Below are 12,955 nucleotides of genomic sequence, written 5' to 3'. Positions count from 1 at the left end.
TACTGAGTAATATTAATTAAAAACATGTACTTAAGGGTTAAGGTTTGGTTTAGGATTAGTTGCATGTAAATATGAATAATTTACTGTTATTGCGACAGTATGAACATATAAGGTGTAACAAGAACACTGTAAAATAAACTGTTATCACATTTTCCTTCCCAAACTGAAAATACAATTGTGCACCATGGAGTGATTTGACTGGCTGTCTTATTTTTGTTAAGAGCATCATTTGGAAGCCTTATTGTCAATTTCAGTACTTATATTTTATCAAAACTGAGCAATACAAGCCAGAGAAACATTTAAAGATTTTAGTAGTATTTATGTAAATGTGCATGCATGTATGTGTTTGCACTGGTTTGGGTGTTTTATGAGGACACAAATTTGTATAATGACATGGGTATGACATAGGTATTACAATGGTGGTTTGCGAGAACACTGTCTGTATCCCTGTCATTCAAAAGGCTTAAAAAACACACCAAATGGTTTTAAAATCTAAAAATGCACAAAGTTTTCTGGGAGGGGTATGTTTTAGGTGTAGGGTTAGTGTTGGGCGATAGAAAATACCGTTTGTATAGTATAAAAACCATTACACCTATGGAGAGTCCCAATAAACCATTTAAACCAACATGAGTGTGTATGTGCCCAGCTAGAGGACAAACACTGCAGTACATAGTGACATCTACTGGCAAAAGAACCAAGATCTCCAGAACATTGTAACCCATCACTGCTTGGTTTGAAGACCTATTTCTGTGAGGATAAACATAAGTAAGCATTCTAAAGCCCAGACAGTAAATCAAACACTTCAACAGAGCCAGTATGAATCCCAATAGGGAGAGAAGCAACACAACTCTCACTCACAAAAAGCGCCCAACAAAAGCCAAGTGCAGGCCTCTCTGCCTCTCCCTTTGACACTCTCAAGTGTCTCACAGTCTGCAGAGGCCACATCAGTCTCAGCGCAGCTGAAAGGCAAATACATTCGCTAACACAGAGTGCATTAGGATTGTTTAATCAGCAGGTTTTCAGGGAGTGCCCTTTTATGCTCCGGCAGTGACGAGAGGCCTTTGCTAATTGTCTGCTCATTGTCTCTCACTGTGCTGAACAAGGGAAGCTCTGTGAGCTGAAGAGGAGAGAAGAGTGGAGCGAGAGAGAAGCTGTGTTTATCTTCCAGGCGTTTCTCTCATTTTCCGTACGTCTGTGCTGTCTTTGTGTGTGTGAACTGGTGCTATTATCTGTTGGCACGATAAGTCTCCAAGCCTGGAGGGCTACAGATGTGGCAGGGTTGCATTGTTGTTTTCCACCTGCTCCGACCGTCCCTCCCCTCATTCATAGAGAAAGTAATCCCATCATATGACAAGACACACAAAAACATACAACTTTGGCTTTATTCAAGGGCGAAGTACCTTTTATCCACCCTTTTGCTAATTGAAGTGGTATGTGTCGTTAAAAGCAATGTTGGGTTTCAAGGCAGTGTCTTTGTACTCGGGATGGTGAAGGTTAGGCATCCATTCTACCACATTGTTGTGACTGGTTGTCAGTTGGAATATTGCTTTGCAAGCTGGGCAGTTGTTAGCAAAAGGCTTGTCATACTTTGAGTTTCTTTTGTTGAATGAAATGTACAACACTTTTAGAGACTTTGAAAAGAGCTTGGGAAAATTAAAACTCAGACGAAAGTGATGCTAAACACAGTTTGGTTGTGATGTATACTGTATTAGCTGTGAAAACTCAGCATGCAAATTTACTTTAATATTAATATCTACTGCAAAGGAGTCTGTGTTGAGAGTATTAACTGCTATTATTTTTGAGAGAAACGTATGATGACTTTTTGACAATTTAAGCATGATAAACAAATGAAATTCTTATTAGAATTTAAGCTCTTGCATTCTGATAGTCTCCTTGGTAAACAAGTGCACAGCATTTTGAAGATTATGAGATAAATTATTTTATTTGGTGAAAATTATGACAAGCATGGGTTTTTGAAAATTTTAACATGACAAATAATTAAATTTATGTTTAATTAATTCTTTGCGTAGATCATTATCAGCATGTATGACCTGTGTATCATTAAAATGTTGTCATGCACTTTAGAACACTTAATTTACTAATAATTTTTGGTGCTAATGATTAGTCAAAATAAAAATAAAATCAGTGTGTCCAATTCAATTCAAATTTACATTGAAGGGCAGCCTATTTTGACCAACCCCTCTAACGCTTTACATTAATGCCAGACGATGTTGTCTCTGATGATGGTAGCGTTGTGTTCGTTGCGCAGATGGGAGCAAAGTGTGTTCCAGGTGGACATCTGGAAGACCGGAGGGGAAGAGGTCGTCGCCCGGGGTCTGGCTCGTTTCTTCCGCTCTGTCTGGCTCTCCGATCTCTCAGCTGGGCCTGCTTCTCCACCAGGTTGCTGATCTACTTTACTGCATCGAATGCAACTTGAATGTGTCCTCACCTGCACTCAAACGTAGACACACGTCTGCCATTAATGCAAGTAACAGTGAGTAAAACAATGGTAATTGTGAATAGAGTAAAACAATGGTAATGTGTGAATAGAGTATTAGCAACACAACCATGCTGACAATGATAACAGGCTATAAGCTAATAGTGGACTCAGGAAATCAAAATAAAACTAGTGATAAAAAGTGCTCTGGTAGTTTTTGTTGTAGAATATGATATGGGATAAATCCTTACTTTATAGAAAACAAGAATGATGGTGTATAAAATTGATTTTAAGATAAAAATAGACAATAAAGAATTAACTTGACAGAGCTCAAACGCAATACAACAGGCAGCAACAAACAGGAAGTGACGTCAGCGATGTTTGGCATCACAGAGAGACTTTGACAGAGACTGTGGATAAACAGCTGTCTGTCTTCATTTCAGCACTGTTTCAGCGAGCATGTTTTGACATATTAAACCCTCAGCACTCCTACTGTTTACTGAGACCACCCAGACAGACCAGCTCCACTCGACGCTGACTGTGAGAATTAAACTGTTTGTTCATGTTATTCAAAAAGTAAGATAAGCATTTTGAAATTTGCATACATTATCTTCAGAAAGCATTGTTTGAATGATGAATAATTCTTAAAGTAATTAAATTAAATATATTTGCCTACTTGTAATGCCACATGGCCTTGTCATTTATAAAATATTACAAACTAGATTTTATCAGAATGAGAACTTACACATTGCATACATCTCTAAATTGTTTTAGCTATTACTTTTAATTATTAGATGCATATATTAGTGCAATGGTTCATATTGAAAGAAGGAATGCATTAAGTGTTCAAAGTATAGTGACCAAAAAAAATTGAAAAGCGGAAAAATAAAAATAGTGAAATGATTAAATACGCTTTCATTTGATTCCAGTCACTAGACTAGCTGTGGGAGTCATGATAAGATAATATAAAATTACATTTGTATGGCATCATAGTTTATCCTCAAACTAATTGGCTCCAATTCCAGTTGTGCAGTTCTGTTTAAGCACGGTGAGCTCCAACCCATCCCACAGAGCTCTATAATCAGTATATAGCCAAAAACCCCTCCTTACCCACATGCAGACTAAATAAAAGCACACAGCCACTCAAAAACATAGGATCACATTCAAATCAGCTGGCGTTTTTATAAACCAAGATGTAAAAGATTGAAAGAAATGTGTATATACTAATGTATCAATTAACAAGCAGACTCTATTGACATCTGCAGATGAAAGGGGGTAAGGCGTTTTATATGTCTAATTACATTTATAATCTGCTAAAAGGCTTCAGATTTACTGTCCAATAGAGCTCTAAAATCTGGCATCAATTCAAGAGTTGTCAGCTGCCACCATAGACAGATTAAACAAACCCTTCCAAACTACTTCAGCCACCACACTCAACGATACCAGATCTCAGATCTGTCATAGTACTACTAGGAATCTCACACATGAAATATAAAAAAATTTGAAATACAGAATTAATAATGGATAGAATGAAGACGAATAGAAACATTTATATTTAATAGAGATTTTCAAGCTACAGCATGTGCTACAAAATTTATTCTGTTATACTGTAGGGTCATTCCATGTCAAATCAACTAAATTTCAAAAATTTCCTCAGCTCAAATGTTAGATTTTGCTGATATTTTTTATGAAGAAAGACAGACATGTATAGTGATCAAAGCCAAAATATTAAATCTCATGGATGAATTTTTACTGAGTAATATAGAATGGGGTCAAAATGGCAACATTTCATATTTTGGCTTTTATTACTATGCATGTCTGTCTTTCTCCAGGAAAAAAATATTAATAAAATAAAAAAATTGAGCCCGGGAGCTCTGGTTGAGTTGACACAGGCTCACCCTATACTGAATTATCATATCAAGCTTATAAGCATAGTGCTAGTGTAGTGCTAAAATGACAATTAATAAACAACCCACCAGAAATGTGTTCCCCATTGTAAATCTAAATACAGATTATTGTAGAAACTACTGTTCCTAATGATCTGCTGCACTTAAACTTTTGGAAAATGCAGCCCAGGAGCTGGAACAATACATTATACTCTTATTGTATATCAGATGGACTCATTGATATAAATAACTATGAAGCTAAAAATGTAATTATATATGATGCTGAAATTTTGCCATTTAGGTTTTCCCACTTCTTGATTCCCACTTAATTTCTAATAATTAATACACTTTCTTTTATTTTCCACAGGATCTTTTATCTGAATCTTTTAGGACTGATCAACACAACTAATCCACTAACGGTACTAGTTTTGTTCACCAATGTGGCTTGCACGTTTAGTTATGTGTGAGAATACCTCAAATGAACTCATCCCATTAGGTTTTAAATTGGGACCGTTTGGGACGGATTAACAATTTTTTAATCTCTTTAATAGCATGGATAATGGCATTTCCATACGATCATCCCTTTTTAATACAAATGGGTTAGTCTACATATCTAAGTGGAGAGCTTGGATTCAGGTAAAACCTTTGGCTTTTGTGTTTCAGTGATAATATTTTGCTACACACAGCTCTGCTTAAAATGAAAGAGTCAAATTAGCGTCTATTAATGTCTCTGATTAGCTCTTTTGTAGCATTTGGCTTAGTCTGAGTGTTTACAGTCCTGGCTCTACTAGATTAAAACTTTAATAGGAATAAACTAAGGGGACTCCTTTTAGGAATTAAACAAAGACCCTCAAAATCTGTTTCACACAAATGCAAAATTTGAAATATTTCTAAGTTTATTTGCTTTAATGTTGTGATTTTTTTAAATGTAAAATGTGCATGATCATCATTCTGAATGATACATCTGTTTTATCCAAAGCGGAGATAAAACATGACTATAGGCACCAGTGAAAAAAATAGTATACTTAAGCACAATTTATTTGAATGTGTTATGTCTGCATCAATATGCTAGTATAACACTAATTATATTTACTTCTTTCGGGAACAAACGTGACATACGGAGAGTAGAGGGAAACAACTTGTTCTTCATTTATTGCTTGTCAGCATCAGCTCAACAACAACCAACCTGGAGCGCCCTCCAGTGGCAACCGGTAATATTGAATTAACCAAAATACATCACAATTTCTCCCCTCTTAATCAAATTCCCATATCTCCCAAATTATCAAAACACAGGAATTCAACATAACGTATGACAGTAACGTTAACACTTATGTAACTGAACACTGTTAGTTGGTGTCACTTCAGATGAATGCAAACTCAGTTATGAGGTATACAACACAGATCTAACATAGTCTTATATATATATGTTTTCCTTTTGAATTGCCCAAACCTTAAATGTCTCTACTCAAGAACACTTTACAAATTGAGTCTGTTAGGTGGTTTGCGGACCCGAACAGGAAACCTCCTAACACCTTGAGAAGAAATATTGGATAATTCCGAGAGCTTTGTTTCACCTTGGTCTGAAGCACCCATATTTGTTTCACTGACCGGCGAAGACAATTGCTGTCCAGCATTGTCTGGTATCTGCGGCGGAATGTCCACTGATTGAGGTAATTCTGTGGCCTCGGAAATTTCCGGATGACAGTCTAACATCTGATCAGTATGTCTTTTCCAGATTTGCGAATTTCCCACCTCCACAGTATAGGACACTGGTCCTGTCTGAGAGGAAACAGTACCAGTTTTCCACTTTTCCTCTCCGCGCCGATAATCCCGAACCAGCACTGAGTCACCGACATCAAACTCTCTGTGTTTGGAGTGAACAGACCGGTAAGAACACTGGGTCTTCTGTGCCTGATCAACGACATTAGCCACACTAGGTTTCAGTAAATCCAGGCGTGTTCGCAATCTGCGATGTAAGAACAACATAGCAGGAGTTTCTCTGGTTGTGCTGTGTGGGGTATTTCTGTACTGTAGCAAGAAGGCATCCAGTCTCTGCTGCAATGATATTGGCTCTTTGTAAGCTTTCAGAGAACGTTTAAATGTCTGCACAAAACGCTCCGCTAGCCCATTTGTGGCGGGGTGGAATGGGGCAGAGCGCACATGTTTCACTCCATTCGCTTTTAGAAAAGAGCCAAACTCATCTGATGTCAGTTGTGGGCCATTGTCGCTTACCAGAGTTTCAGGTATGCCATAACGACTGAATAAGCCTCTCAATACTTGAATGGTCTTAGATGATGTTGTGGAATCCATCACGTGAACTTCTGGCCATTTTGAGTGAGCATCGACAACCACCAGGAACATCCGCCCCTCAAATGGACCAGCAAAGTCGATGTGAATACGCTGCCAAGGAGCTCCGGGCCATGGCCAAGGATGTAAAGGTGAGAGGCAGGGAGATTTCTGGTTTTTCTGGCATGACAAGCAGGTTTTGGATTTCTCTTCAATTTGTGAGTCAATACTGGGCCACCAGATGTAGCTTCGTGCTAGCGCTTTCATTTTCACTACACCTGGGTGTCCCACATGCAAATCCTCCAAGACTCTTTGTCTAAGGTTGGGTGGAACAATAACTCTCTGTCCCCACATTAAACAGTCCTGCATTAAAGATAGCTCCCCTTTTCTGATGATGAATGGTGTCAATGCATTATCAGAGTCCTTGGTGGATGGAAACCGCCCCGAGGACACCATCTCCACCACACGAGAAAGAACAGGGTCTGCTCTGGTTCCTTTGCGAATGTCTGCACTACACACCGGTAGAGCTTCCACGTGGTTAATGAGGTAAGTATCCACTGAATCCTTTTTGTCCTTGTGCAACACAGGCAATGGCAAACGGGATAATCCATCAGCGTTTCCATGGTCGCTGGCACTTTTATACTGGATTGTGTAATTGTGTGCTGCAAGTAAAAGAGCCCACCTCTGGAGTCTCGCAGCAGCCATGGATGGAGTGGCTTTACTAGGGCTGAGGATGGTAGTAAGTGGACGGTGGTCAGTCAATAAGGTAAAATGGCGTCCGTAAAGGTAAGTATGGAATTTTCTGACTCCAAAAATGATTCCTAGTGCTTCACGTTCTAGCTGTGCATAGTTCTGCTCTGACTTGCTCAAAGTTCGAGACGCAAACGCTATCGGTCTCTCCTGACCGTCAGGCATCACATGGGAGAGCACAGCTCCTACCCCGTAGGGTGAAGCATCACAAGCCAAACGAACTGGGAGTCTTTGATCATAGTGGGTGAGCACACTCGGAGTCAACAATTGAGCTTTGGCCCCCTGGAAAGATTTCTCACACTCCGGAGCCCAGTTCCATTTAATGTCCTTATGCAGCATTGCATTTAATGGATGAAGAATTGTGGCTAGATTCGGAACAAATCTTGCATAATAATTTATCAGTCCCAGAAAAGATCGAAGCTGGCTAACATTAACTGGAACTGGTGCCTCTGCAATAGCACGCAGCTTGTCTGGAGACTTGTGGAGTCCTGCTGCGTCAATCACATGTCCCAGATACTCCAGCGAACTCTTGAAAAACTCGCTTTTCTCTGGTTTCACACGAAGGCCAAACTTCTCCAGCCGACTCAGTACTGCTTCAAGGTTTGCCAGGTGATGAACATCATCTTTTCCTGTGACCAGGATATCGTCCAGGAAACAATGCACGTATGGTAGCCCCTGAAGTACTTGCTCCATCCCCCTTTGGAATATGGAAGGTGCCGATGTTATTCCAAAAGGTAATCTATTATACGAAAACATGCCCTTGTGAGTAGTTATCGTGAGGTATTTGCGGGAGTTCACATTAACTGGCACTTGCAGGTAAGCGTGCGATAGATCTAGCTTGCTAAATCGCTGCCCTCCGGCCAATGATGCGAATAAATCCTCAATCCATGGTAACAGATAATGTTCCACACAAAGTGCTGGGTTTACGGTTATTTTGAAGTCTCCGCAAATTCTCACGTTGCCACCCTTCTTGACTACTGGCACGATGGGGGTTGCCCATTCACTGAACCGAACAGGTGAAATAATTCCTTGCTTTACTAGGCGGTCTAACTCTGCTTCCACCTTAGGTCTGATTGCATATGGCACCACACGTGCTTGGAAGAATTTTGGCTGATGTCCTGGTTTCAGATTTAAGGTCGCTTCAAATCCATTGAATGTTCCCAAGTCATCACTGAACACTTTTGCATATTTTTTTAGGAGAGAATCCAGAGTCTTTTCATTTGTCTGGTGTACTGCTCTCACCGTTTTAATTTCACGCCAGTTAAGACGAATTCTACGGAGCCATTCTCGCCCAAAAAGTGGCGCCGTATCACCTTTTACTACATACAGGGGTAGTCGAGCACTTTGTTTGTTCAACTTCACGCGCACCTTGATGACACCCTCTGGAGAAATTACTTCACCCGTGTTAGTCTTAAGTACAATACTTGTGTGGCGCAATCGAATATGGCTCAGCTTAGCTCTGTACAGTTCACTTGAAATGAGAGAAACCGCTGCTCCCGTATCCACTTCCATGTCTATCGGCAGCCCTTCAATTTTAGGTTTCACTTTCATCACTGATGACATTAAACTCGTTGAGTTTTGCATTTTATTCACTCGTGAAGTATCATCAAGTACTGCTGTCACTTTGTGCAGTGTCAACTCAGCATCAGTATCTGAGGTTGTGTCATCGTCACTTTCCACATTAACATCCATCTTATGAATTCGTCTTTTCTTCATCTGATCCTTATTTTTCATGAATTTCCCCTTGACTGCAGTTTTAGGTCCTTTGTCACCCATTTTCTTACTTTTACACATCCGGAAATGTGACCTCTCCTGGCACAATTGTGACACTGTTGTTCCTTATAGAAACATTCACTTTCCATGTGATTGGACTTCCCACACCGGTAACATTTCTCTCTGGACGACGCTGATGATAGGGACATTGCATTAACTTACAATGCGTTACTCAAGTGCTGTGATTCCCTAGACACAGCTTCCATTGACATCGCTATGTCCACAGCCTTTTGGTACATGAGAGTCATTTCTGTCAACAACTTCCTTTGTATTGACTCGCTACTCAACCCGCACACCAGTCTGTCCCGCAGCGCGTCATTCAAATTATCGCCAAACTCACAGTTCTCCGCTAATCTCTTCAACACAGCCACGTATTGAGCGATACTCTCACCCTCTGCTTGATTTCGTTTGTGAAATCGAAATCTCTCCGCAATTACAATGGGCTTGGGGGTAAAATGTGCTTGCAATGTGCTCACAATGTCATTGTAATCCATAGCCCCAGGTTTAGCTGGTGCGATGAGACTGCGTAACAGTCCGTATGTTGGTGCCCCCATGACACTGAGAAACACTGATACTTTTTTCTCATTACTGATGTCATTCGCCTCCACAAAATGCCCAAATCTTTCTACATACGTGGACCATTGTTCCCTCGCTTCATCGAATGCTTCAACATGTCCGATGATTGCAGCCATGCTGTACACTTGATCGCCAGCTTGATAATGGCAGTGGGAACTTTGTGCTCGTCGCCAATTTATGTTATGTCTGCATCAATATGCTAGTATAACACTAATTATATTTACTTCTTTCGGGAACAAACGTGACATACGGAGAGTAGAGGGAAACAACTTGTTCTTCATTTATTGCTTGTCAGCATCAGCTCAACAACAACCAACCTGGAGCGCCCTCCAGTGGCAACCGGTAATATTGAATTAACCAAAATACATCACAGAATGTTCTATAGTACTTTAACTAAATGTATTTGTGGCTCTTTAATGATGAGACAGAGACGTTCGGCTCCATGTGCAGAACTTTAATGATGAGAATGGTCAGACAGGCAATGATCAGTAACGGCGTCAGGTATGTAGGGATAACCAGAATCGATAACAGAAACAGACAGATGTCGGGGGCAAGCAGCAGAGAATCAGAGTCGGTATAAACAATCCAAAGTGTGCTGCTTTTATGTGTGTGTAAATGAGGTGCAGGTGTGGCAAGGAAATTGGCTGATGAATGATGTGCAGGTGTGGCAGGGTGATGCAGTGACTCATGGGGAATGTAGTTTGGGTGTGGTGCAACAGATGAGAGGTGCTAGAGTCCGAGTGACATCTGGTGGTTGATGTGGAATGGTCCTGATTGGAGTGCCCTCTACTGAAGTTCATGGGCACTCCATCTAATTATCGTGACAGGCACACTATAAATTGGTAAACTTAAAGTCTGTTAAATTGTGTACTAAATGCATTTAAGTTGTGCCAAAGCAGTGCTTAAGTAAAGGTGTAATCAATATACTTGTTTGTACTCAAGTGGAATTGTTTTAAGCATTCTTAAGTACACTTTAAATATCTCTTCTTGTATTTAAGGTTTGAAATTCAGAATTCACTCAGCATAAACTTCAAATGTATTTTGCTGACATTACAATTAAACTTTAAGAGTGTTAAAAGTGCATTAATATTAAACTAATAACAAGCTGAAATCATACTATCCTTTAATTTTAGTAACTTTAAAACACACTTCAATGGCATTCAAAAGTAAACATTTATGTGATTTTAATGCAAATAATGAATCTTTATAAATTATGGCACAGCTTAACAGTTAATCTTTTACTAACATTCCCAGCATATCAGTGACACACTGGGGTTAGATGCGCCCCCAAAGCAGATATACGCTGGGCAGAAATGCGGTTCCCTTTCAGTTGGTCACTCTCTACATCACGTCATTGACAGACGAATAAGTACCCTAATGAAAAATACGTTTATTCAAGTGTGCTATTAGTATGCTTCTTTTAAACTAAAAATAGGAAAGTATGCTTTTAGTTTACTTTTTATGTTCTTCTCAGAAATGGGCTTTACGTACTCCTCAGAAATATAGTTAAAATGACATTTAAGTATACTTGACTTATACTTACAAAAAGTCTAAATATATTTGAGCTATTGTGTTTTCATTATTATACGGCAGAGGGCGCTAGTACACATCTTCCGCACAGAATTTCCAAAAAAACACAAGTGAAGAAGAAAAAAGAAACAGCAGATACTAACACATGTAACATGATCATCTATGGAATAAAATGTTGACCGATGAAGAGGTAATAATGACTGTCACGCTTTGGGATGTTGATCAACTCCATCTACGTTTTGATTATCATTCTGATTCCAACTCATAGTCTTTTTTCAGCTTTTTGTAAAAAATTTTATTGCTTTATTTTTTATGAAACTTATGAACACTTAGGGCCCTCCAGCCCTATAATACACCCGGCGCAATGCGACGCAAGGCACAGCGCAAGTGTGTTTGCTAGTTTCAGTCTGGCACAGTTCGCATTTTCCGTCCATTGCCACGTCCTTTAATTAGCAAATGCATTCGCGCCCATTTGTGTGCCCATGGGCGTGCTGTTCTAAAAAAGAGGTGTGTTCAGGCGCATTGCTGGCGCATTGCTATTTTAAGGAGCTAAAAATATGTTTTTTCTTTGTTATTGAAAGAGCGTGTTAATATATGCAGGTCCGCAACACGTCTACACGCTGCTTATTAAACACAGGGACGCACAGCAGCACACAAACTGTCGCGGTGTCTGTTCTGTGTTTTCCTAGGTCTCCACTAGTGGTCTCACTTCCCCATAGGTACCTCACCGCAGGCACTACAATTCCCACAAGGCCTTGTCCCTTCATCACAGTAATTGCACTCCTGTTAATTGCACTCAGGTGTCTTTACTTCATAGTCATTATCCTGCCTATTTCTACCGGTCTGTTTCTGTTTGTGTCATGGAGTCCTTACTTTCCGTCACCTAGTTTCCTCGCGTTCCTAGTTTCAAGTTCCTGTTTGTTTGTTTGTGTTTTGGATTGATTTTTGGTTTTGACCCCCTGCTTGTTGGATTCTGATATTGGATTACCCATTAAACTCACACTGCTTTTGGATCTCTCGTCTCCTGTGTCCCTGTGTTCCCGATCGTTTCAGAAGGACTCCATTATGTCTAGATCCAGCAGTGTGAGACTTCATACCCGTTCCCCAGCCAGTATGGTGGAGCGGAGGGCGAGATTCATCAAATTAACCACCCTCTGCCAAGAGGGGAATGAGGTGGGTGGTGTGGCACAAGTGTTCTGGACCCTGGCGGTTGGAATGGGATATAATGATGTGGCCCTGAAAGACATTTTCAATGCCGGTCTGGATGACCCAGTGCCAGAAAAAGAAATGGATCAGCTGGATGCTTTTGATTTTTGGGAATTCGTTTTTTACCTACAACATCGGCCTCACTAGGATACCCCAGCCACACCTGTCTCTCCCGGTGGGATGGCCGACTCTAGACCGGGGTCTACAGACAGGAGGACCGCCAGCCAAGCACCACTGCACAGTATGGCCGCCAGCACAGCGCCACAGCACATGGTGGTCGCCCAGCCCAGCACCACAGAACAAGTTGGCCGACGGCCCAGCGCCACTGCACAAGATGGCCGCCAGCCCAGCGCCACAACACAAGGTGGCCACCAGCCCAGCGCAAGATGGCCACAAGCCCAGCGCCACGGCACAAGATGGATGCCAGCCCAGCGCCACAGCACAAGTTGGCTGCCGGCCCAGCGCCACTGCACAAGATGGCCGCCTGTCAGGCGCCTCCCCTCCAGAGTCA

General features: G+C 40.8%; 1 protein-coding gene across 1 annotated transcript; it reads right to left on the bottom strand.

Annotated features, from left to right (window-relative positions):
* Window positions 1-5,799: 5,799 nt before the first annotated feature.
* Window positions 5,800-9,135, bottom strand: LOC132140189 (uncharacterized protein K02A2.6-like). Its single transcript, XM_059548996.1, has one exon. It carries the CDS (start codon window positions 9,133-9,135, stop codon window positions 5,800-5,802), a length of 3,336 nt encoding a protein of 1,111 aa, XP_059404979.1.
* Window positions 9,136-12,955: the final 3,820 nt, after the last annotated feature.

Source organism: Carassius carassius, chromosome 5, assembly GCF_963082965.1.
Source record: "Carassius carassius chromosome 5, fCarCar2.1, whole genome shotgun sequence".
NCBI lineage: Eukaryota > Metazoa > Chordata > Actinopteri > Cypriniformes > Cyprinidae > Carassius > Carassius carassius.
Note: the sequence above shows the minus strand (reverse complement) of the source record. Positions and strands in the feature narration are given on the sequence as shown.

Bases quoted from the DNA above. Each gene is read 5' to 3' on its own strand.
- LOC132140189 (XM_059548996.1), bottom strand. From the start codon at position 9,135: ATGGGTGACAAAGGACCTAAAACTGCAGTCAAGGGGAAATTCATGAAA.